At 49.3% G+C, this 27,619-nt stretch overlaps 1 protein-coding gene across 3 annotated transcripts in view; it reads left to right on the forward strand.

The window, feature by feature from the left end:
• CASS4 (Cas scaffold protein family member 4) overlaps positions 1-27,619 on the forward strand; it is an 81,378-nt gene that overhangs the window by 13,914 nt on the left and 39,845 nt on the right. The window contains exon 1 of one of the 3 annotated variants that reach the window (XM_066588182.1): positions 20,119-20,229. The exons of the other annotated variants lie outside the window; for them this stretch is intronic. Coding sequence (XP_066444279.1) covers positions 20,218-20,229 — 12 coding nt within the window. The 5' untranslated portion in view covers positions 20,119-20,217. Of the gene's footprint in view, positions 1-20,118; positions 20,230-27,619 lie in introns of those variants that run through there. 3 annotated transcript variants of the gene reach the window in all.

Genomic DNA, 27,619 nt, shown 5'->3' on the forward strand with positions numbered 1-27,619 from the left:
GGGGTCCTACTTACTCCATTCCTCCACCTTCATTAGCCATGGTTGGTCGTATCTGCGCACCGACATGAAAGCTGCAGAGATAAGGAGGGTCTGCCAGGAGTCACCCAACGGAATGTGCGGGAGGGGGGGGGGGATTCCGTCTGATACATGCGAGCGGACAGACCTCGTGTTCTGCTGATACCGGGGTGATTACATGTACAAACTGCGCAGATGGAATAATATGGTTGTTAATTCATATGTGAATATGTGATAGGATTAGATACACGGCTCAGCAGACAGTATCACACAGCATAGGATTAGATACACGGCTCAGCAGACAGTATCACACAGGATAGGATTAGATACACGACTCAGCAGACAGTATTACACAGGATAGGATTAGATACACAACTCAGCAGACAGTATCACACATTATGTGATTAGATACAGCAGCTCAGCAGACAGTATCACACATGATGGGATTAGATACACAACTCAGCAGACAGTATCACACGATGGGATTAGATTCACAGCGCAGCAGACAGTATCACACAGGATAGGATTAGATACAGAATGTCAGCAGACAGTATCACACAGGATATGATTAGATACACGGCTCAGCAGACAGTATCACACATGATAGGATTAGATACACAGCTCAGCAGACAGTATTACACATGACAGGATTAGATACATAGCTCAGCAGATAGTATCACACATGGTAGGATTAGATACACAGCTCAACACACTATATCACACAGCATAAGATTAGATACATAGCTCAGCAGACAGTATCACACATGGTAGGATTAGATACATGGCTCAGCAGACAGTATCGCACATGGTAGGATTAGATACATGGCTCAGCAGACAGTATCACACATGACAGTATTAGATACACAACCCAGCAGGCAGTATCACACAGGATAGGATTAGATACACGGCTCAGCAGACAGTATCACACATGGTAGGATTAGATACACAACTCAGCAGGCAGTATCACACAGGATAGGATTAGATACATGGCTCAGCAGACAGTATCACACATGATAGGATTAGAGACACTGCTCAGCAGACAGTATCACACAGAATAGGATTAGATACACAGCTCAGCAGACAGTATCACACATGATAGGATTAGAGACACTGCTCAGCAGACAGTATCACACAGGATAGGATTAGATACACGGCTCAGCAGACAGTATCACACATGGTAGGATTAGATACATGGCTCAGCAGACAGTATCACACATGGTAGGATTAGATACATGGCTCAGCAGACAGTATCACACAGGGTAGGATTAGATACACAGCTCAGCAGACAGTATCACACATGACAGTAATAGATACACAACTCAGCAGGCAGTATCACACAGAATAGGATTAGATACACAGCTTAGCAGGCAGTATCACACAGGATAGGATTAGATACACAGCTCAGCAGACAGTATCACACAGGATAGGATTAGATACACAGCTCAGCAGACAGTATCACACAGGATAGGATTAGATACACAGCGCAGCAGACAGTATCACACATGTATTTCTAGGAAGCCCCCCGAAGATACAAGTGTCACCAGAGGGGTAAATACTTCTGTCACTGCAAACTGGTAGTTTTTCATCTACATGTAAACAAGTGAGGGCTGTGAGGACTCCCCGGGCCGCCTGTATATGAGCAGCGTATGGGACATATAGGTGACCACCCGACCCGCTGGCTCCTATATTACAGGGTTTATCAGTGACCGCAGGTAGAAGGTATCATCAAAGCATGTAAGGAGCGCCTTCCCTGTGAGCTTCAAAGCCCGGGCCCTGCACCTATCACAATGTGGCAGCCGCTTGTCTGACGGACAGCAAACACTATCACAGCGATTGTACCGTTATCAGCCGCCTGCCGGCAAATCCCATCTACACGAGCTCCTATAGAATGTGCTCAACATCTCGTTAGCGCCCCTCGCCCTTCGGTGATTAAAGGCCCCTGTGTGGTCCATTTACACGCAACAATTATTGGTGCTTAATCATGGGTGATAATCATTCAGTATGAACATGAAAAAAATCACCCGCAGTTGTTTATGGTGACTTTAACTCAGCAAAAAAACTATCGCTGGATGGCAGGCTTCTCGTTGCGTGTAAACGCTCCCCGGTCAGCACATACAAGGTGGAGCGCTGAGCGAGAAGCCCGCGATGTCTTTCAGTCTAAACACTCAGCATGAGCACTGACGACCTTAGTGGCGACTTCAACAATCGTGCCGTCATTTACCCGACTGTCAGCCCGTGTAAAAGGAACATGGAGGCTCTTTTACACAGAACGAGTGAACGAGGCGCGGAGGTTTAGGAGTTCCCAAAACGCGATTGTCTTCTGCTGGTTTCTGATGTGCAAATCCAGACGACAGATATGTGCAGCGCGGATACAGAACAGATTAGACTTCATTCCTTCTTATTAGTTAAAAATACAGGATGCACATCCTGAATAAAAAAAGATAAGCTCACGCGTTTCAAGCCACGCAGGGTTTTTACTTATGGCACAAATGTACGTGACGTGTGAGGATGTGTCATACATGCACATGGATCTACGTGACACAAGTGTCCCAGACAGCTATACTGCCAGTAAGATCTCTGCTGGTCTGGGTTTAAAACGCGTAATCCTCCTCTTTTTTGGGGGTTGGGGTGGGGGGTTCATTCTGTGATTTTAACTAATATACAGTAATAAAGTTAGATTTTTATTTATGCTGGAGGCGCACATCTTGAATAAAAAAAATATAGCTGTGTCTTACGCGTTTCAAACCCAGCAGAGTTCTTACTCATAGCATAGATGTATGTGACAGATGAAGATGCATCATACATGGATCTACATGGCGCAAGTGTGACATACATTTATGCTATCAGTATCTGCCCTTCGAGGCCGGGTTTGAAATGCGTAAGCCTCCTCTTTTATTTATGTTGCGCACTCTGTGCTTTTAACTAATAGGTATTTTCTGGATTTGCTTTTCCCGTTTCCCCAAGCTCTGGCTTCATGTTATTGGAGGATGTCCCCGGGGGCCGGTGCCGATCTTGTGGATCGCGCTGAGCTGGTTACCTTTGTGTTGTACTTTATCCTGTTAGTTTCTTCCTGTTTATGAGGAGTCACTGAGTTTGCTTGGATCATACAGTTTACACGCTAAACAGTCCACAGCGCCCGCGTCCGGGTACCGCCTGGTGTAAGTATGTGGCCTTATCGAGCCATCTCCCTGAGTATGCATTGTTTACACGGACCTCATCAATCCCGCTGCGTTCGGCTTCGCACAGTTCTGCCTTTGTGGAAGGATTTACTGACATTCTTCAAAGAGGACGAGTTATTTGTGCAGATAAACATGAATGCCAGAGATGTGTGTGGCTGCCGCTGCGCACCAGCTGAATGCTGGGAGTCACCGGCAGCTCTCACGGAGTGCGTGTTCACAGAGTCATGAAACGCGTTTACTGATTTGCTAAGTTGCTACGTGGGGAATTGAACTTTGCATCCATGCTAAAACGTGAGCGGCTACCGAATAGTGTAGGAGGATTTATGAAGGGATTTTAAAGTGTGGTTAAAACAGAATCAGACGTGGCAGGCGGCCATCTTGTCTGTACATGACTATGGGGGCGGCCATCTTGTCTGTACATGACTATGGGGGCGGCCATCTTGTCTGTACATGACTATGGGGGCGGCCATCCTTTCTGTACATGACAATGGGTGACCACCCCCATAGTCATGTACAGACAAGATGGTTGCCCCCATAGTCATGTACAGACATAACATGTACATGACTGAGGGTGGCCATCTTGTCTGTACATGACTATGGGGGCGGCCATCTTGTCTCTACATGATTATGGGGACGATCATCTTCTCTGTACATGACTATGGGGATGATCATCTTCTCTGTACATGACTATGGGGGCGGCCATCCTGTCTGTACATGACTATGGGGGCGGCCATCTTGTCTGTACATGACTATGGGGGCGGCCATCTTGTCTGTACATGACTATGGGGGCGGCCATCCTGTCTGTGCATGACTATGGGGGCGGCCATCCTGTCTGTGCATGACTATGGGGGCGGCCATCCTGTCTGTGCATGACTATGGGGGCGGCCATCCTGTCTGTGCATGACTATGGGGGCGGCCATCCTGTCTGTACACGACTATGGGGGAGGCCATCCTGTCTGTACACGACTATGGGGGCGGCCATCCTGTCTGTACACGACTATGGGGGAGGCCATCCTGTCTGTACACGACTATGGGGGAGGCCATCCTGTCTGTACACGACTATGGGGGAGGCCATCCTGTCTGTACGTGACTATGGGGGAGGCCATCCTGTCTGTACGTGACTATGGGGGCGGCCATCCTGTCTGTACATGACTATGGGGGCGGCCATCCTGTCTGTACATGACTATGGGGGCGGCCATCCTGTCTGTACATGACTATGGGGGCGGCCATCCTGTCTGTATATGACTATGGGGGCGGCCATCCTGTCTGTACATGACTATGGGGGCGGCCATCCTGTCTGTACATGACTATGGGGGCGGCCATCCTGTCTGTACATGACTATGGGGGCGGCCATCCTGTCTGTACATGACCATGGGGGCGGCCATCCTGTCTGTACATGACCATGGGGGCGGCCATCCTGTCTGTACATGACTATGGGGCTGGCCATCCTGTCTGTACATGACTATGGGGCTGGCCATCCTGTCTGTACATGACTATGGGGGCGGCCATCCTGTCTGTACATGACTATGGGGGTGGCTATCCTGTCTGTACATGACTATGGGGGCGGCCATCCTGTCTGTACATGACTATGGGGGCGGCCATCCTGCCTGTACATGACTATGGGGGCGGCCATCCTGTCTGTACATGACCATGGGGGCGGTCATCCTGTCTGTACATGACTATGGGGTAGGCCATCCTGTCTGTACATGACCATGGGGGCGGCCATCCTGTCTGTACATGACCATGGGGGCGGCCATCCTGTCTGTACATGACTATGGGGGCGGCCATCCTGTCTGTACATGACTATGGGGGCGGCCATCCTGTCTGTACATGACTATGGGGGCGGCCATCCTGTCTGTACATGACTATGGGGGCGGCCATCCTGTCTGTACATGACTATGGGGACGGCCATCCTGTCTGTACATGACTATGGGGGCGGCCATCCTGTCTGTACATGACTATGGGGACGGCCATCCTGTCTGTACATGACTATGGGAGCGTCCATCTCACTATACATGACTATGGCGGCGGCCATCTTGCCAGTGCTGTAGTATAAGGAAGCCTGTCACCTGCCTAAAGCGCTGTAAACTAAGTGATAGTGCTGTGGGGGGACGTGAGAGGGAGCCGGGGGACCTTTTTGTTTATACTCATGCCCTTCCTGGTTGCCTGTAAAGTCTGCCCTCTCCTATACAGGTCTATGAGAGAGTGTTGGGCTCTATGTCGGCAGCGGTCGGAGATGAGCTGTGATATTGCCTGTAGACTCCTATGAGTGTTCTGGGCCTGCCCGAGAGGAGGAGGAGGTGAGCTGTGACTATCACCTATAGACTTCTATGGCAGAGTGTCATGGGCATTAAGTGTGACTTGTGTAGGGAGGGGAGGAGGTGAGCTGTAACTATCACCTATTGACTTCAATGGGGAAGCATTTTGATCATGCAGTGAAAGGGGGAGGTGAGCTGTGACCATCACATATACACTTCTATGGGAGAGTGTTGTGGGCATGTTCTGTGACCTGTGCATGGAAAGGGAGAGATGAGCTGTGACATCACCTATAGACTTGTATGGGAATGCTGTGGGCTTGCTATGTGACGGGTGCAGGGAGGGGGAGGAGGTGAGCTGTGACATCACCTATTGTGAATGGTGGATGCTGTGTTATATATGTTACCTATGTATATAGGTGTCACCTCTCAGTGTAATCCTGCCTGCGATGATGATGGGATGGCGGATGAGAAGTTTTCTCTACAGAATAGGAAGTGTCCGACTGTTATTAGTCCTAGTGGTCGATGTGAGAACTGCAGGATTTCAGGATTTTTTAAATAACTATAGATCGTGACATTGAAAATAATTTTTAAAAAAAATCACCAAAAATGTTTTATATAAAAACTAGAGATGAGCGAGCGTAGTCGGCCATGCCCCTTTTTCGCCCGAGCGCCGCGATTTTCCGTACTCGGGTGAAAAGATTCGGGGGGCGCCGTGGGTGAGTGGGGGGTGGCAGCAGGGAGTGGGGGGAGAGGGAGAGAGAGAGGGCTCCCCCCTGTTCTCTGCTGCTACCCCCCCGCCCCCCCGCTCCACCACGCCTCCCCCCGCCCCCCGAATCTTTTTACCCGAGGAAGGAAGTACTCGAAAATCGTGGTGCTCGATCGAGTAATTACTCGAAACGAGTAGGTTCGCTCATCTCTAATAAAAACCTTACTTGTACAAGAGGCCGTTTTCTGATGACACTTCCCCTTTAAGGGGATTCTCTGATGTCTTTCCTGCTAATTCCTCCATTTCGGGGATGTTTCCCATTTCTTCTTTCTAATGATGAGCAAAGCTAGAAAAAGTCCCTTCACTGCTTTCTATTAGAGAATGATACATAGCGGTCATGTGACACATATCAGCGGAGGCGCGCCGCAATATATATCCACCACGGCCAACGATGCATCTCTGCTGTTGGACCCCCAGACGCTGTCTTCCTTTTAATCCTCAGGCTGCCCTAGGTCTGTGGCAGCAGTGAAGCACCACAGGAGGCAGTAGAGAGCCAGACAGTGATGGGGGCTCGTGACTAAAATGGAGCTTTTATGGACCCTAAACCTACACAACACAGGAGACAACGCGAGTCCTACAAAAGGGTACAGGGATGGGGGCCCTACAGAGCCGTACAGTGATGGGGGCCCTACAGAGCCGTACAGTGATGGGGGCCCTACAGAGCCGTACAGTGATGGGGGCCCTACAGAGCCGTACAGTGATGGGGGCCCTACAGAGCCGTACAGTGATGGGGGCCCTACAGAGCCGTACAGTGATGGGGGCCCTACAGAGCCGTACAGTGATGGGGGCCCTACAGAGCCGTACAGTGATGGGGCCCTACAGAGCCGTACAGTGATGGGGGCCCTACAGAGCCGTACAGTGATGGGGCCCTACAGAGCTGTACAGTGATGGGGGCCCTACAGAGCCGTACAGTGATGGGGCCCTACAGAGCCGTACAGTGATGGGGCCCTACAGAGCTGTACAGTGATGGGGGCCCTACAGAGCCGTACAGTGATGGGGGCCCTACAGAGCCGTACAGTGATGGGGGCCCTACAGAGCCGTACAGTGATGGGGCCCTACAGAGCCGTACAGTGATGGGGCCCTACAGAGCCGTACAGTGATGGGGGCCCTACAGAGCCGTACAGTGATGGGGCCCTACAAAGCTGTACAGTGATGGGGGCCCTCCAGGATGCCCCCCCCCCCCCCCCATCTCTCCATATTCGGCCCCATCCTCTGACTATTTCTATAGCTCTTCATAAGTGCTCCTGTAGATTATAAGTTCTCCGGAGGGGTCGCGGTCTTCCATCAACCGTCCCGTTATGGGGGCCCTACAGTGCCGTACAGTGATGGGGGCCCTACAGAGCCGTACAGTGATGGGGGCCCTACAGAGCCGTACAGTGATGGGGGCCCTCCAGGATGCCCTCCCCCCCATCCCTCCATATTCGGCCCCATCCTCTGACTATTTCTATAGCTCTTCATAAGTGCTCCTGTAGATTATAAGTTCTCCGGAGGGGTCGCGGTCTTCCATCATCCGTCCCGTTATGGCGCCGCCTATATATAGCGGAGAACGCGGGCAAAAAATAAAGCAGGTGAATAAATAGGGCCGAGTCATCCGGTGCGGGGGGTGCGGATGACTGGAGGCCGCAGGGACATCAGGAAGTACACGGGCTGACCGGCTCAGCTACACGGCAGGCGGTACACGTGGCCGAGCCGCCATATCATACGTGCAATATCAGAGGCAAGAAGATCGCCCCCTGGAGTACCGCAAGCGCCTTACTGCGGACCCCAGTGCATTTCCAGTACAAAAAACACGTCGAAAACCACCTCAAATTACAGCAAAACCCATCATGTGTGATACTTGTATCTAATCCTATCATGTGTGATACCATCTGCTGAGCCATGTATCTAATCCTGTCCTGTATGATACTGTCTGCTGAGCTGTGTATCTAATCCTATCCTGTGTGATACTGTCTGCTGAGCTGTGTATCTAATCCTATCCTGTGTGATACTGTCTGCTGAGCTGTGTATCTAATCCTAACATGTGTGATACTGTCTGCTGAGTTGTATATCTAATCCGATCCTGTGTGATACTGTCTGCTGAGCTGTGTATCTAATCCTATCCTGTGTGATACTGTCTGCTGAGCTGTGTATCTAATCCTATCCTGTGTGATACTGTCTGCGGAGCCATGTATCTAATCCTATCCTGTGTGATTCTGTCTGCGGAACCATGTATCTAATCCTATCCTGTGTGATTCTATCTGCTGAGCTGTGTATCTAATCCTGTCCTGTGTGATACTGTCTGCTGAGCTGTGTATCTAATCCTGTCCTGTGTGATACTGTCTGCTGAGCTGTGTATCTAATCCTATCCTGTGTGATACTGTCTGCTGAGCTGTGTATCTAATCCTATCCTGTGTGATACTGTCTGCTGAGCTGTGTATCTAATCCTATCCTGTGTGATACTGTCTGCTGAGTTGTATATCTAATCCTATCCTGTGTGATACTGTCTGCTGAGCTGCTGTATCTAATCCTATCCTGTGTGATACTGTCTGCTGAGCCATGTATCTATTCCTATCCTGTGTGATACTGTCTGCTGAGCTGTGTATCTATTCCTATCCTGTGTGATACTGTCTGCTGAGCCGTGTATCTAATCCTATTATGTGTGATACTGTCTGCGGAGCCATGTATCTAATCCTATCCTGTGTGATTCTATCTGCTGAGCTGTGTATCTAATCCCATCGTGTGAGATACGGTCTGCTGAGCTGTGTATCTAATCATATCATGTGTGATACTGTCTGCTGAGCCGTGTATCTAATCCTATCCTGTGTGATACTGTCTGCTGAAACGTGTATCTGATCCTATCATCTGTGATACTCTCTGCTGAGCTGTGTATCTAATCCCATTCTGTGTGATACTGTCTACTGAGCCGTGTATCTAATCCTATCATGTGTGATACTCTCTGCTGAGCTGTGTATCTTATCCCATTCTGTGTGATACTGTCTTCTGAGCTGTGTATCTAATCCTATCATGTGTGATACTGTCTGCTGAGCCGTGTATCTAATTCTATCCTGTGTGATACTTTCTGCTGAGCTGTGTATCTAATCCTATCCTGTGTGATACCATCTGCTGAGCTGTGTATCTAATCCTATTATGTATGATACTGTCTGCTGAGCTGTGTATCTAATCCTACCCTGTGTGATACCATCTGCTGCGCCATGTATCTAACCCTATTATGTGTGATACTGTCTGCTGAGCTGTGTATCTAATCCTATCATGTATAATACTGTCTACTGAGCTGTGTATCTAATCCTACCCTAAGTGATACCATCTGCTGTGCCATGTATCTAACCCTATTATGTGTGATACTGTCTGCTGAGCTGTGTATCTAATCCTATCCTGTGTGATACTGCCTGCTGAGCTGTGTATCTAATCCTGTCCTTTGTAATACTGTCTGCTGAGCTGTGTATCTAATCCTATCCTGTGTGATACTGTCTGCTGAGCTGTGTATGTAATCCTATCCTGTGTGATACTGCCTGCTGAGCTGTGTATCTAATCCTGTCCTTTGTAATACTCTCTGCTGAGCTGTGTATCTAATCCTATCCTGTGTGATACTGCCTGCTGTGCTGTGTATCTAATCCTATCCTGTGTGATACTGTCTGCTGAGCCATGTATCTAATACAGACAGTGCTGTATGCAGAACAAAAGTGCTGCTGACCCGCAAAACATTTCAAACCTCACCTTTCCACCTCTCATACTTCCGCCCCCGCTCAGCAGGTCATCCACAGCTTATAATCCCGTCCCTCTGAGCTGGTGATTCACCGCTTATACTCCCGCCCCCGCTGAGCTGGTAATTCACCGCTTATACTCCCGACCCCGCTGAGCAGGTGACTCACCGCTTATACTCCCGCCCCCGCTGAGCAGGCAATCCACTGCTTATAGTTCCGCCCCCGTTCAGGAGGTCATCCTCCATTTATAGTTCCGCCCCTGCTGAGCAGGTCATTTACCCCTGACTAAAAGTATCCCTCCTCCACTTCAGTTTTATATAAGAAGAGGGAGCTTCTCCTGCAGTGCATCGGAGGACGCCACACTTGTGTCTATTCTGTCCCTAAGACTGTAGGAGGGCATCTCAGCAGCTATAAAGTAATGATGGGCACACAGCATGGCGCTTGTACTGTGCCAGCCTCTACACAGGTGCCATCTAACTTATGCAACATAAAGAACTGAGCAGATAGAATATTAGCTTCCGGGAGTGATTTATCTTCCCCCGTGCACGCCGGCTGCACTTTATTATTAGCCGCTGTTATTTCCTGTGTGACTCCAAAGCAACTGCAACCGCGCCGATATCTACAGAGCGCACAGCAATACACTAAATGTCCTGTGGGCGTGGCTACAAATAGCCGAGAAGGAAGAAAAACCGAGAGGCTAACTAACACGACCCCGTGTATAGTCTGATATTAATTACACATATTACTTATACATAGGGGGCAGTATTATAGTAGTTATATTCTTGTACATAGGGGGCAGCATTATAGTAGTTATATTCTTGTACATAGGGGGCAGTATTATAGTAGTTATAGTCTTGTACATAGGAGGCAGTATTATAGTAGTTATATTCTTGTACATAGGAGGCAGTATTATAGTAGTTATATTCTTGTACATAGGGGGCAGTATTATAGTAGTTATATTCTTGTACATAGGGGGCAGTATTATAGTAGTTATATTCTTGTACATAGGGGGCAGTATTATAGTAGTTATATTCTTGTACATAGGAGGCAGTATTATAGTAGTTATATTCTTGTACATAGGGGGCAGTATTATAGTAGTTATATACTTGTACATAGGGGGCAGTATAATAGTAATTATATTTTTGTACATAGGGGGCAGTATTATAGTACTTATATTCTTGTACATAGGGGGCAGTATTATAGTAGTTATATTGTTGTACATTGGGGGCAGTATTATAGTAGTTATATTCTTGTACATAGGGGGCAGTATTATAGTAGTTATATTCTTCTACATAGAGGACAGTATTATAGTAGTTATATTCTTGTATATAGGGGGCTGTATTATAGTTCTTATATTCTTGTACATAGGGAGCAGTATTATAGTAGTTATATTCTTGTACATAGGGGGCAGTATTATAGTAGTTATATTCTTGTACATAGGGGGCAGTATTATAGTAGTTATATAGTTATATTCTTGTATATAGGAGCAGTATTATAGTAGTTATATTCTGGTACATAGGGGGCAGTATTATAGTAGTTATATTCTTGTACATAGGGGGCAGTATTATAGTAGTTATATTCTTGTACATAGGGGCAGTATTATAGTAGTTATATTCTTGTACATAGGGGCAGTATTATAGTAGTTATATTCTTGTACATAGGGGCAGTATTATAGTAGTTATATTCTTGTACATAGGGGGCAGTATTATAGTAGTTATATTCTTCTACATAGGGGGCAGTATTATAGTAGTTATATTCTTGTACATAGGAGCAGTATTATAGTAGTTATATTCTTGTACATAGGAGCAGTATTATAGTAGTTATATTCTTGTACATAGGGGGCAGTATTATATTAGTTATATTCTTGTACACAGGAGGCAGTATTATAGTAGTTATATTCTTGTACATAGGGGGCAGTATTATAGTAGTTATATTCTTGTACATAGGAGGCAGTATTATAGTAGTTATATTCTTGTACATAGGGGGCAGTATTATAGTAGTTATATTCTTTTACATAGAGGACAGTATTATAGTAGTTATATTCTTGTACATAGGGGGGTGTATTATAGCAGTTATATTCTTGTACATAGGGGGCAGTATTATAGTAGTTATATTCTTGTACACAGGGGGCAGTATTATAGTAGTTATATTCTTGTACATAGGGGGCAGTATTATAGTAGTTATATTCTTGTACATAGGGGGCTGTATTATAGTAGTTATATTCTTGTACATAGGGAGCAGTATTATGGTAGTTATATTCTTGTACATAGCGGGCAGTATTATAGTAGTTATATTCTTGTACATAGGGGGCAGCATTTTTGTATTTGATGTGAAGGAGATTTAATGGATGTTCGCCTTTAGTTTCTTGTGATGAGTTCTAGCAAAGTTCGAAGTGTACTTCTTTTTCCTACTTATCTCTCCTTCATTATTTATACACTGTATATTACTCATTAGGGGGCGACACTGAGCAATGAAAAAGCTCTTCAGCAGGTAAAGAAAATCTGAACTCTGTGATTCACCCTGGAACTTGATGAGAGGAGCGTTTATAATACCCCAAAATAAAAAAAAGCTCATCTGTATATCGGGGACCTTTGTTCTTAGTTATTGCTGTTTTCTGCTGTCTTCTCCCCTCCTCATTCGCTCCCAGTATGTGTACTGCACAAGGTTTGCCCTGTGCTGTATATTATGCTTGCTTGCGATGCTCTGGGTCAGTTAGGAGGGTCTTGGTTGGAGTCTTGTATCTGGGGGGGACTTTCCTGGCAGTGAGACCCCCCATGGCTCGGCTCAGTTTCCCGTCACTTCCAGTCATGCCTGTGACCCGTCAATCAGCCGCCATGTGTTTGTGCTTAGCTGGGACTTAGCAGTGCTTGGAGGGTATGTGGTGCCCCCTCCGCAGCCCTGGTGGTATTGTGTACACAAACCCTGCCGCTTGGCAACAGGCAAATAATCCGCGGTCACATGTAATGTTTTATGTAGGTTTTCATTTTATAGCTGGCGCGTGATTCGTGTTATGTAGTGCCTGCCATTGGTCATGTGTTTGTATTTAGTATTACATGGCGGCTGGTCAAACAGTGCAGTCGCTGACCGTGTAATGCCTGGTTGGTGGGCATCTTGCGTCGGGCGCCTCCATTACATACGGGTGTTGCTTTAGGTGTATTTACACGGGTGGGTACAATTCTCGCTCGATTATCGCACTCGTAAACCTGTGATTTTACACGCAATTGTGATACATTTTGCGAGTAAACCGTATTGCTTCGCTGTTCTTGCGATTTTCGTTTGTGTTTTTTACGCACTTGAAAATCTCATGTTGTTCCCAAAGTAAATATAGAAAAAACGCATCGCTCTCGCCGAAAAACCGCAGTTATGTGCGGCTGCCATGCGCTTTTGTTTTTGCTCCTATGCGAATTAATGGGCAATTTTTGCTGCCAAATTGCCCAAAAATAGGAGACGCTGCAGAGTGGAAACTTGCATATGTAAGTGAACCCCTGCTCGTTCTGTCCATATCGCAGGAAAATCCTTTGTGTTAGTACAGCCTCAGGCGGCTTCGCACGAACATAAGCGCAATTGCGCGCCTTATTACTACATTTTTGTGCTATGAACAAGGCTTTTTTTATGCGTTTATTGGCGTATTTTACTGCACTTTTTTTGCCCCCAGGGTTTGTTCATTTGTGCGCGGCAAACAAACGCAAATGGCTAATTAGTTGCAGGTGTGTTCTTATTTCAGCCCAATTACGCAGTGTTTCACGCATCTCCTTGTGTATTTTCACGAGCTTTTGCGTCCTCCCCATCACTTTTTGTGCAGAAGCGTAGAGCGTGTTCTATCTTTTTTTGCACAGCTGAAATTCACACACAAATGACGCTTAAATGAGCGAACCTATCGGAATCAATGGGTTCTATTCGCTGTGTACTGCGTGCGCAAATATGTCCGTGTGACGCCGGCTTCAGGGTACGTTCAAACGGGGCCTTTTCTGCGCCCAACTCTGCTTCACAAAACCATGTCAAAATCCGTGGCTTTCAGCGTGGATCGTATTAACGGGCAAGATCTGCATGCAGAATTCCGACGCTGAAGATCACGTTTCCACGAGTTTCTGGGTCTAGATGTGAATTCCGCACCATATTCGTCCCGCTGTCAGAGCTAAATACATGCGCAAAAAGCGCGGCAAAAGATTTAGCTGCAGTTTTTAGAGGCCGAATTTACATGAAAAACTCTGCTGTGAATTCCGCCATGTGAATGCACACTTAGGATACTTTTGCGCATACGGGAATTTTGCTACAGAATTTATGGAAAAATCTGCACGGCCATCCGCGAGTCTAACGTGCAGATCTTAATGTGGAGTTGAAATTGGTTTTTGTTTAATCAGCAGTTCTGCATCAGAATCTCCATCTCCGCCCGCGGGTTTTGGTTCAGATTTCTGCAATGATGAATCCGGGGTGTCAGGAGGAATTTCCCGCTCCGAGGGCGATGGACGACACATAACATGCATCACTCTTATACTAAAATCGAAGCACGTGATCAGCGGCCTGGTAGTCCGGCACCCATCAGACCCCAATGGTGTTGGGTTAACGGAGTTATCTTGTGTATTTCATGACTGATTGGCGCGTCTCCCCCACCTTCTCCCCTTCTCTCCATATGAATGCAGGTGACAATCCTCTTATGCAGGGTCCGCTGTGACAATGTCCTTCGTCTTCGGTGGTCTCCGCTCACCTTTCTGCTTGTTTATTGCAGATAATTACAGCAGTCTGCCATCTGCGGTGTTGTGAGGTGGCAGCGGATGGCGGTGCCCACCTATGTGTATTGGGTGGTTAGTATGGGCGCCCTCTGGCTACACGGTTTCTGGAAGGTGGGAAGTGTCACAACTTGTCATCAGACTTAATTAGGTTATTAGAGCAAGCTGTAATCCTGCAGGTCGTCACGTCCCTCTGGCGCTCCTCACCCGGCTCTCCGGAATCCTGGTTGGCGCATTCACCTGCATGCAGCGGTTTTGAAGATCCTATAAGAAGGACTAAACAATGAGGACCGAGGACAGCGGGGTGACCATCCCGTAACGGAGGCCATATAAGAAGTTTGGACCATCTCTGCTTGTGAAGTGGTATGGTCCTATGAAGCGTTCACCAGGGCTTACTGGCTGTGCATGCTTAATGCAGGGGACTTGCCAAAAACCGTGCGGCCATTAAAGGGGCTGTCCTGTTAAAAAAGGATCTTTTACTGACTAGTGCCCATGTTTAAAAATAACAACCAAGAAGTACTTACCCGTCCTCAGGCCCGGCAATCCAGCGCTGCAGCCCCGCGGTTCTCCTGGTCTTTATTTTGAATGTCTACCACCTGACCACCGCAGCCAATGAGAGGCCGCAGCGGTCAGGTAACATTTCTCTGGCATATCTGCTCATATGCAGTGAGCAGATATGCCAGAACAGCACCCACATGCTGCAGCCTCTCATTGGTCACAGCAGTCAGGTGACAGCCGTTCCAAAGACAAGGACCGGGAGAACCGCGGCGCTGGGGCGCTAAATTGGTAAGGCTGAGGATGGTAAGTAGTGCTTGCTTTATTATATTTTAACATGAGCATTTGTCAGTAAAATACAGTCTTTATCAAAAACCCTCCTGCGCCCCCAGAAGAAGTTGTCATTTTTATGCAGACTCTGGCATGCAGTTCCATCTCAGGCAGATAAGAGGCTCTCGGAGGCTCCTTGTGTGTGGTGACCTCTTCTTCTGCTTGTATAGCTTGTTGACCACAAGACGCCTCTATGATGCAGAGCAGACCCGACAGACCACCAGTAGAGAGTACCGTCTGACCAGACTGTTAGGAGGTGTTGGGACCAGTGCATGGGGGCACACAAGGTGATCGGGCTCAGGACGCCCCCTACAGACCACCAGTAGAGAGGAGCATCTGACCAGACTGTTAGGAGATGCTGTGACCAGTGGATGGGGGCACACAAGGTGACTGGGCTCAGGATGCCCCCTACAGATGACCGGTAGAGAGAAGCCTCTGACCAGACTGTTAGGGGGTGTTGGGACCAGTGGATGGGGGCACACAAGGTGGCCGGGCTCAGGACGCCCCCTACAGACCACCAGTAGAGAGGAGTGTCTGACCAGACTGTTAGGGGGTGTTGGGACCAGTGGATAGGGGCACACAAGGTGGCCGGGCTCAGGACGCCCCCTACAGACCACCAGTAGAGAGGAGTGTCTGACCAGACTGTTAGGGGGTGTTGGGACCAGTGGATGTGTTAGGGCACACAAGGTGACTGGGCTCAGGACGCCCCCTACAGACCACCAGTAGAGAGGAGCGTCTGACCAGACTGTTAGGGGGTGTTGGGACCAGTGGATGTGTGAGGGCACACAAGGTGACTGGGCTCAGGACGCCTCATACAGACCACCAGTAGAGAGGGGCGTCTGACCAGGCAGTTAGGGGGTGTTGGGACCAGTGGATGGGGGCGCACAAGGTGACCAGGCTCATGACGCCCCCTACAGACCACCAGTAAAGAGGAGCATCTGACCAGTCTGTTAGGGGGTGTTGGGACCAGTGGATGGGGGCACACAAGGTGTAGGACGCCCCCTACAGACCACCAGTAGAGAGGATCATCTGACCAGGCTGTTAGGGGGTGTTGGAACCAGTGGATGGGGGCACACAAGGTGACCAGGCTCATGACGCCCCCTACAGACCACCAGTAAAGAGGAGCATCTGACCAGTCTGTTAGGGGGTGTTGGGACCAGTGGATGGGGGCACACAAGGTGACCGGGCTCAGGACGCCCCCTACAGACCACCAGTAGAGAGGAGCGTCTGACGAGACTGTTAGGGTGTGTTGGGACCAGTGGATGTGTGAGGGCGCACAAGGTGGCCGGGCTTAGGACGCCCCCTACAGACCACCAGTAGAGAGGAGCGTCTAACCAGACTGTTAGGGGGTGTTGGGACCAGTGGATGGGGGCACAAAAGGTGACCGGTCTCAGGACCCCCCTACAGACCACCAGTAGAGAGGAGCATCTGACCAGACTGTTAGGGGGTGTTGGGACCAGTGGATGGGGGCACACAAGGTGACTGGGCTCAGGGTGCCCCCTACAGACCACCAGTAGAGAGGATCATCTGACCAGGCTGTTAGGGGGTGTTGGAACCAGTGGATGGGGGCACACAAGGTGACCAGGCTCATGACGCCCCCTACAGACCACCAGTAAAGAGGAGCAACTGACCAGTCTGTTAGGGGGTCTTGGGACCAGTGGATGGGGGCACACAAGGTGACCGGGCTCAGGACGCCCCCTACAGACCACCAGTAGAGAGGAGCGTCTGACGAGAGTGTTAGGGGGTGTTGGGACCAGTGGATGTATGAGGACAAACAAGCTGGCCGGGCTTAGGACGCCCCCTACAGACCACCAGTAGAGAGGAGCGTCTGACCAGACTGTTAGGAGGTGTTGGGCCAGTGGATGTGTGAGGGCACACAAGGTGGCCAGGCTCAGGACACCACCGACAGACCACCAGTAGAGAGAAATGTCCGACCAGACTGTTAGGGGGTGTTGGGACCAGTGGATGGGGGCACACAAGGTGACTGGGCTCAGGACACCCCCTACAGACCACCAGTAGAGAGAAGCGTCCGACCAGACTGTTAGGGGGTGTTGGGACCAGTGGATGGAGGCACACAAGGTGACCGGGCTCAGGACGCCCCCTACAGACCACCAGTAGAGAGGAGCGTCTGACGAGAGTGTTAGGGGGTGTTGGGACCAGTGGATGTATGAGGACAAACAAGCTGGCCGGGCTTAGGACGCCCCCTACAGACCACCAGTAGAGAGGAGCGTCTGACCAGACTGTTAGGAGGTGTTGGGCCAGTGGATGTGTGAGGGCACACAAGGTGGCCAGGCTCAGGACACCACCGACAGACCACCAGTAGAGAGAAATGTCCGACCAGACTGTTAGGGGGTGTTGGGACCAGTGGATGGGGGCACACAAGGTGACTGGGCTCAGGACACCCCCTACAGACCACCAGTAGAGAGAAGCGTCCGACCAGACTGTTAGGGGGTGTTGGGACCAGTGGATGGAGGCACACAAGGTGACCGGGCTCAGGACGCCCCCTACAGACCACCAGTAGAGAGGAGCGTCTGATGAGAGTGTTAGGGGGTGTTGGGACCAGTGGATGTATGAGGACAAACAAGCTGGCCGGGCTTAGGACGCCCCCTACAGACCACCAGTAGAGAGGAGCGTCTGACCAGACTGTTAGGAGGTGTTGGGCCAGTGGATGTGTGAGGGCACACAAGGTGGCCAGGCTCAGGACACCACCGACAGACCACCAGTAGAGAGAAACGTCCGACCAGACTGTTAGGGGGTGTTGGGACCAGTGGATGGGGGCACACAAGGTGACTGGGCTCAGGACACCCCCTACAGACCACCAGTAGAGAGAAGCGTCCGACCAGACTGTTAGGGGGTGTTGGGACCAGTGGATGGAGGCACACAAGGTGACCGGGCTCAGGACGCCCCCTACAGACCACCAGTAGAGAGGAGCGTCTGACGAGAGTGTTAGGGGGTGTTGGGACCAGTGGATGTATGAGGACAAACAAGCTGGCCGGGCTTAGGACGCCCCCTACAGACCACCAGTAGAGAGGAGCGTCTGACCAGACTGTTAGGAGGTGTTGGGCCAGTGGATGTGTGAGGGCACACAAGGTGGCCAGGCTCAGGACACCACCGACAGACCACCAGTAGAGAGAAACGTCCGACCAGACTGTTAGGGGGTGTTGGGACCAGTGGATGGGGGCACACAAGGTGACTGGGCTCAGGACACCCCCTACAGACCACCAGTAGAGAGAAGCGTCCGACCAGACTGTTAGGGGGTGTTGGGACCAGTGGATGGAGGCACACAAGGTGACCGGGCTCAGGACGCCCCCTACAGACAGCCAGTAGAGAGATTTTACACAGCTTAGAAGTTTCCACAATCTAGAGGCTCGCTTACAGCAAATGCGGAGCGATATGCCGCAGGATACCATATAGAACCTGTAGCCTCCATGGCCGCCCGTTTTCCTACGCAGTCCCGTAATAAGCTTGGATAAACTAAGGTGAGGATGCCTGGGAAAGCTGGGTGACCCGGGAGAAGTGTAGTAATACAGTTATATAATCAGGCCGATTAGCCATTCAGGACTGTAGAGAAGGCGGGTGAAGGATCCTTGCGGGAGCCATCACCATCATCCAGGGTAATCGCATTTCTAACAACCTTCTAAGGGCGTGATTACTTTTGCATTAGCCACCCAAAGCCGTTCCAAGTCCGTAAATAGAGTTTATGGTTATGATCATTGATCTGGAGGAGCAGAGCGATAATAAATTATATAATGCGCCGATCCAAAGCGTCTAATGACAAGCAGATGGGAAGTGGAGTCACGGCGCGGGCTGCGCAGGACGTCCCCTTATCAGCCGCTGTGTTATGGCTCATACACGGGTAACGAGCGCTCACAACATTTATTGGGTGTCACAATTATTCATGGGCGCCGGAGATTTGTGCTCCAGCTTTTCTTGAACTCTGGGCAGGGGAGCTTGCAGTCTAATGAGACGGGTGTGTTCACACGCACTCACTGTAGCCATACATGCCGGATTATCGGATGCCAGATTAAAGGGCAAGACTCAGACTGAGCATTCTGGATCAGTGAACCCCAGCTTGTGGCTCTCTAGTGTTGCAAAACTACAACTCCCAGCATGTCCTTTCAGAACAGCTGGTGACCGCTGCTCTGAGATGGATGAGACTGCTTGGTTATGCTGGGACTTGTAGTTTTGCAGCAAGTGGAGAGTCATGAATTGGAGGCCCTGCTCTGAAGTATGAGTGCGGCTGTCTGATTATGCTGGGACTTGTAGTTTTGCAATGTGTGGAGAGGAACAAGTTGGAGCGCCTGATATAAGGTATGAGTGTTTCTGCTGGGAGTTGTAGTTCTGTAACATTTGGAGCGCCTCCGGTTGCAGATCTCTGTTCTAACTGCATTCGCTGCCAATTACCTGCAGAGCTTACAATCTACCAACGCCTTCCCTGGTGATAATAATGATGGGTACGGCTGGTTGCCACGCACATTTATGTTGCAATGTTTTGCACTTCTCCCTGTCAGCATGGCACTATGTGTGCCCAGCGGGCATTGTCCACACTCAGGGGTTTCATCTGCATTATAATCCCAGGGGCCAATAGCAGGCGGTGGGAGGGGGATTCTGGAATTCTGTCCCATTCATCTGTGAGCCAGTCTTAGTCAGGACAAAGCTGCAGCTCTGAACACTTCCTCACTGCCAGAGCTGCGTGCTGGATCCTACTGCTGCCCCTGGCATGGACTATTAACCCCCGGGCGGAGGATGAAGGTTATGGTAAGTGCCAGCTTTGTCTGATTTGTATCAACAGTGACGATTATTATCCTAGAGGGAAGTATATATATATATATATATATATATATATCGGCGCCGGCGCTCAGCATTCCTGATGATTCCTACTTCAGCGTGTAAAGGTCAGGACTAAATGGCGACTTTCGGTCGCAACATCAATGTTAGAAAAGTTGCACAACCAAAATACGTGCGCGTCGCGCTTTCATGCGGCTGTTTTATAGCTCTGATTTAGTTAAAAACTGTCCCATTGCAGAAAGGTCGCTGAGACGTCGCAGTCGTGCGCAACTCGCGTCACAGCCCAGGATGCTACTTGCAAGCTGCAACAAAAACTCCCACAGTTTTGAATTTCTTGCGACTTTCATCTCATTGTCGCATCAGGCTGCAGCGAGACCCCGTGGACAATCATCAGATGCCATGTGTAATACTGCCATCGTGTTGTGCGACCAAAGTTGCGTTGTATAGTCCTAGCCGCAACTGGTGACAAGTCGCACACTACTTTGCCGTCACGGACTGCAATGCAAGTCGCAACCGACTTACGATTTAGCTATTTTCTAACCAGCAAATTACAACTTTAAGGGCTTATTCAGACGCCTGTAATTGCGTATCCTTCACCGCAGCGCATCTGTGCCATGACGGAGGTAGATCTGTTCGCATATTGGCACATAGTAAGGTATTTTTTGGTCACACGTAAAAAAAACACTGCCGGCCCGATTTAAAGGGCTATTTTACCCTAATAAGGTCCAGATGGGTTCTGTGCTTTATGGAATTGCGCAGCATATTGTGCGTTTACACGCGTATTTACGCACCTCTCATAGACTTATTTGGGACCTTTGCTGCGCAATCCCAGAAAGTTCGGACAGGTCCTATTTTTTTGTGGTCACAAAACATGTTCATGTCAATGAACCCATTTTTTAAAGCCACACATAGACTTCAATGGCGATTATTGTACAAAAATTGCACTAAAATAGAACATTTGCATTTTTTTTACCTGGAATTTTGACGAGTTTGGTTTCATTTCTGTCCGATTTCGGACTGATTTTTTTCAATCATTTGTGTGAATTTCCGCTGAACTGTCCTGCCAAAGCGAGCGGCACAAAGTTTTTGGTCACACAACTGCCTTAAGACTTGGCGTTGCGCGACCAAAGTCTCCGTGTAGCCCTAGACTTGAAGGCGTTTCGCCAAGATGCCACCCCAATGTGTAGCTGGGGCAAGCAGCTGTTCACCCCCCGCTCCTGCTCTCGGCACCCCCAGCAAACAACTCATTTTGCTGGGGGGGTAGCCGTGGCCAAACAGACTTTTCCCCAGCAGCGTCTATTACAGGACGGCAGACGTTCCACCAAAACGGGTGCGACACTTACGGAGCAGCTCTCTGTTCTGGGACTAGGGGGGGCTGCTGAGCAAGGGACCCCTCGATATGACGTTCATAAGCCCTATTAAGACATATGAACAGGGGACGCCATCTTGGCGCTGTAATGTCTTTCTCTATACGATACTGCATTGGTAACTCCCAGCATATCCTGAAAGCGACGGCATCCTGGGAGTTGTAGTTGCACAAGTGGGGAGCGGATTTCCTTGGGTTTAGAATTCTCACCATCCTGTGACTCTGCATCATCTGCTTTATTGATGGGAAGTAATGTAACTGTAGGGGGTAAGGAGCTTCAGGTCGTGCTCCGGCTATCGGCCTCCTGAGGGGTCCTAGAGGTCTCTTAGGGCGCAGTCACATGGGTGATTGTGCGAGTTCTGTCCAATCGCGATATGAACGGAATTCACACGTAAAAAAAAAAAAAAACTTATGGCTTTTCATCTGTTTATTGAATAAAGCGCGACGCAGCTCCGATTTTCTTTCTTCCTATATCACACTCGCCCAGGTGAATATACGGCATATTGTGGCACCTGTTTTGGCGCGTAGTCCATTACAAAATCCGCTACAATATGTGTCCTATTGGTAATATTTGTTTTATAAAAGGTTAGTGTAACATGAAGGAAGGAAGTGTGTAAGTAACGGGTCAATGATAGAGAGTAGGGGGGCGAGGGGGTATTAATGGCACATACTCTGACTGGGACACTGTTACTAGTGGGGTATCACAGAGAGCCAGGGGCGTAACTATAGGGGATGCAGGGGATGCGGTTGCACCCGGGCCCCGGAGCCTTAGGGGGCCCATAAGACCTCTCTTCTCCATATAGGGAACCCAGTACTATGAATAAAGCATTATAGTTGGGGGCCCTGTTACAAGTTTAGCATCGGGGCCCGGGAGCTTCAAATTACGCCTCTGCAGGGAGCAATAGTGGAGGGGGTCACTATTACTAGTGGGGTACCACAGGGCAATATTGGAGAGGTCACTGTTACTAGTGGGATACCACAGGGGGCAGTATTGGAGAGGTCACTGTTACTAGTGGGATACCACAGGGCAATATTGGAGAGGTCACTGTTACTAGTGGGATACCACAGGGGGCAGTATTGGAGGAATCACGGTTACTAGTGGGGTACCACAGGGGTTGATTTTGGGCCCCATTCTTTTTAATACATTTATTAATGTCCTGGTAGAAGGATTATGCAGTAATATAGCAATATTGTTGGAGATGATAATAAACTATGTAAGGTAATTACCACAAGAGAACACAATGCGGTTACATATAGATCTGTATACAGTTACAAATGGATTGGGTTAAGTTGGGGGCAGAAAAATGGCAAATGAGGTGTAACACTGACAAATGTAAAGTTCTGCACATGGGAGGGAAATCCATGTCACCATCACACACTAAATGGGAAACCACTGGGGACACCGACATGGAGAAGGACTGGGGGATTGTAGTTATCTGTAAGCTTAACTGGAGCGACCAGTGTCAGGCAGCTGCTGCCAAGGCAAATAGGATCATGGGGGCATCAGAAAAGGTCTAGAGGAGCTCAGAAGGGTCGGTGATCCGGGGATTATTCCGATTGCCAGATTGGAGTTGGGAAGGATTTTTTTCATCTAACATGGGGAACATTGGCTTCCACCTCATTGGGGTTCTTTGCTTCCTCTGGATGAACATTGGGGGGTAATAGGTTGAACAGGATGAACAGAGGACTTTTTTTTAGCCGTACACACTGTTACTATATTTTTTCTGACGTGTAATTAAAATATATGACAGTGGGGGAAAAAGAAGTGACCTTTTGCTTCACAAAGACATGGGACTTCAAAATCTGCATCAAAACGCGCTGCGGGGTTCAGACACATTAGTTAAGGTATATTGTGTATCTGCACCTACTAAGAACTCACAAGGGTGGATTTTAACGTGGATTTTTCCCACCCCATCAATTCTGCATGTGAACATACCATTAGAAGTATAAATGGGATGTGAGATTTGGGGTGACCCGGTAGAGCCTTTGCATGTGGCCCCACTGCCCTCCGATGAGGCTCCATCCTGCAGAGCTTTGGTTATTCTTGCTACATTGTGTTCTGTTTGTAAATATCTTGTATTGCTGTTACAATGTTGCATTGTACTGACTTGTGGAGAGAAGGAAGAGTTAAATACTGACAGGGGGGCTGCTGGAGCATCCAAAGGTCCCTGTGAGCGCGTCTGCCTTTTTGTTGCACAATCAGTGTCTGAAGATTTTCTTAAAGGTCAATTGAAGATTTTTATTTTGTGCTGGTGAAGCAGAAACGGCGCCGTTATATTTAGAATTGAGGAATGAGCGCAAATCTGTGACACATGAAGGATATGGCGCATACCTGACTGCTGAGGACAAAGGCTGACTCAGCGGAGGGTGACGCTGCTGGGCACGCTGCATAAATGTCGCTGCCTCGGCTAATGCAGTTTATATGGATTCTTTCCTCGGAGCAGAAGAGTTTGCGGTCCAGCTTTAGATGTGATGTAAAAGGCTGCTTCTGAACGTGGCACATTATTCTGTCACAGACCGTTCCACGTGTCACACCGCAGAATCCATGTTGGATTTTTCTGTGCGTATTCTGCGCCAAATTTTGCGCTAAGCTGTGGGTTTGCACTTGAGTTTTTCGCAGTTCTGCACACAGACTTTGCCTTTTCCAAAGGGGAAAATCCCCATGTAGCCTTCCTGACGTGGAACCCGAGTCAAGAATTTCCACAAAATTCCACAAATTCTGACAGGGATTATAGAGGCAGAATTCACAGGGAAATTCCGCCGTTTCAATATACCTTAACTGTAACGCCATTCCGCATCAAAATCCGCATGCATGCCACCATCAAAGTTCCGCGGCATTGACCGTACGAGCGATATGGAGATTTCAGAAATCGCAACAAATCCACAGCGCTTTTCAAAAGTGCGGCGGATCCTAAATCCACAGCTGTCTATGCTGCGGAACCCTTGGGATAGAAGGGTTAAATTCCACAACTGCTCAGCCGTTAAAATGCCGCCCAATGCACACCATTCGGCCACCGTGGACCTCCAGCGGAATTGGCGCGCGTATACTGTTGCAGAATGCCCGCATCGATTTCGCCTCATGTGACGTACCCCGAGACAGGCGGATTCCGCTGCCTCCCCTTTACGGAACAATTAGTTTTATGTGAAAGGTCCCAACATGTAATTAATGCGCTGCTGCTGCAGCACATCCTGTAGGACATGCATGAAACTTCCAGAAGAGCCATTATAGTCATGTGTTGCTTTTTGTTATCAGCCATTTCTATCTGGAGAGGGGCTGAATGTAGTGTGGGATTAGTGACAGGAAGTGAAGAAACCTCCCTGCCCCCCATGATGGCTACTTGATGTCACCTATGAGACATTTACATCATATGTGACTGTTGTTCCTCTTATAACGCTGCTGCTGCACTATTACAACCTGCCAACTTTGGGGTAACTGGCCCTTTAAGGGAATCCACAATATAATGATATTAGATTGTGGAGAATTGGATGGGAGAATGTATCTGTTGTGTCAGAAGCTTTCCCTCTAGCGAAGTTGCAGCACATTTATAGGGTTACCGGCCCTTTAAGTGTCTGAATGCTTTGTTTTGTTTTGGAGAAGATTGGCAGTAGTCCTTTAACAGGTCACATGACCGATCCAGCATTGTGTTAGTATGAGCGCTCCATAATGTTACATGTGTCACCCGTATACAGCTGTCATATTTAAAGGGCCGCAGTCTTAGTCAGATGATCTCACGCTCGCTGTGTCCGACCAGGTGCACGTGGGAAGTCGGCACAGCTGGAAACCATTACCAGATCATTAGCTGCAGAAATCTTTTTCCCAGGATTTCGGGATGCGGTTTGGATTCCTGCAATTCTCAATCAGACGAACGGAAAAGTCACAGAAATTTCGGCAACAAATCTGCCGTATGTGAATGACCCCCAATTCTTACAGACCGATGCAATGTGAACCTCACTATGGGATCCAACGCACGCTGTATGGGGGCTAGTAATGGAGATGCCACACGGGGTCTGGAGTTTTAGGACGGCTGCCAGTTGGGGTTTATGAATGCAGTACAGTTGGCATTGTGGACCTAATGGAGTTGGCAGAGCGGCTGATGCATTTGGGTGTCACAAGCCGACAACTGGCACTGGAGTACGTGTATTGTTGTGACAAGTGGCAACAGGTTTTCTGCACAGTGATTAGGAAAAGTTGGACGCTGCGGCTGGTTGGAGATGGCAATGAGGTCTGTGCTCTGTGGCTACTTAGAACTGGAAGCCACAGTGATTATATGGAGCCGACAGTGGGGTATCTAAATTGTAGCTGTGGCCAGATGGAGCTGCTGTTAGTGCATGTAACTATATTGAGTTGGCACCAGAGTCACTGCACTGTGGTTAGATGGAGCTGGCATCAGGGTTAGTGCATTATGGCTAGATGGAGCTGGCGTCAGGGTTAGTACATTGTGGCTAGATGGAGCTGGCGTCAGGTTGGGTGCATTGTGGCTAGATGGAGCTGGCGTCAGGTTGGGTGCATTGTGGCTAGATGGAGCTGGCGTCAGGTTGGGTGCATTGTGGCTAGATGGAGCTGGCGTCAGAGTTAGTGCATTGTGGCTAGATGGAGCTGGCGTCAGGTTGGGTGCATTGTGGCTAGATGGAGCTGGCGTCAGGGTTAGTACATTGTGGCTAGATGGAGCTGGCATCAGGTTGGGTGCATTGTGGCTAGATGGAGCTGGCGTCAGGTTGGGTGCATTGTGGCTAGATGGAGCTGGCATCCGGGTTAGTGCATTATGGCTAGATGGAGCTGGCATCAGGTTGGGTGCATTGTGGTTAGATGGAGCTGGCGTCAGGTTGGGTGCATTGTGGCTAGATGGAGCTGGCGTCAGGTTGGGTGCATTGTGGTTAGATGGAGCTGGTGTCAGGTTGGGTGCATTGTGGCTGGATGGAGCTGGTGTCAGGTTGGGTGCATTGTGGCTAGATGGAGCTGGCGTCAGGTTGGGTGCATTGTGGCTAGATGGAGCTGGCATAAGGGTTAGTACATTGTGGCTAGATGGAGCTGGCGTCAGGTTGGGTGCATTGTGGCTAGATGGAGCTGGCGTCAGGGTTAGTACATTGTGGCTAGATGGAGCTGGCGTCAGGGTTAGTGCATTGTGGCTAGATGGAGCTGGCGTCAGGGTTAGTGCATTGTGGCTAGATGGAGCTGGCGTCAGGGTTAGTGCATTGTGGCTAGATGGAGCTGGCGTCAGGGTTAGTGCATTGTGGCTAGATGGAGCTGGCGTCAGGGTTAGTGCATTGTGGCTAGATGGAGCTGGCGTCAGGGTTAGTGCATTGTGGCTAGATGGAGCTGGCGTCAGGGTTAGTGCATTGTGGCTAGATGGAGCTGGCGTCAGGGTTAGTGCATTGTGGCTAGATGGAGCTGGCGTCAGGGTTAGTGCATTGTGGCTAGATGGAGCTGGCGTCAGGGTTAGTGCATTGTGGCTAGATGGAGCTGGCGTCAGGGTTAGTGCATTGTGGCTAGATGGAGCTGGCGTCAGGTTGGGTGCATTGTGGCTAGATGGAGCTGGCGTCAGGTTGGGTGCATTGTGGCTAGATGGAGCTGGCGTCAGGTTGGGTGCATTGTGGCTAGATGGAGCTGGCGTCAGGTTGGGTGCATTGTGGCTAGATGGAGCTGGCGTCAGGTTGGGTGCATTGTGGCTAGATGGAGCTGGCGTCAGGTTGGGTGCATTGTGGCTAGATGGAGCTGGCGTCAGGTTGGGTGCATTGTGGCTAGATGGAGCTGGCGTCAGGTTGGGTGCATTGTGGCTAGATGGAGCTGGCGTCAGGTTGGGTGCATTGTGGCTAGATGGAGCTGGCGTCAGGTTGGGTGCATTGTGGCTAGATGGAGCTGGCGTCAGGTTGGGTGCATTGTGGCTAGATGGAGCTGGCGTCAGGTTGGGTGCATTGTGGCTAGATGGAGCTGGCGTCAGGTTGGGTGCATTGTGGCTAGATGGAGCTGGCGTCAGGTTGGGTGCATTGTGGCTA

The sequence above is a fragment of the Eleutherodactylus coqui genome, chromosome 13, assembly GCF_035609145.1.
Source record: "Eleutherodactylus coqui strain aEleCoq1 chromosome 13, aEleCoq1.hap1, whole genome shotgun sequence".
Lineage (NCBI taxonomy): Eukaryota > Metazoa > Chordata > Amphibia > Anura > Eleutherodactylidae > Eleutherodactylus > Eleutherodactylus coqui.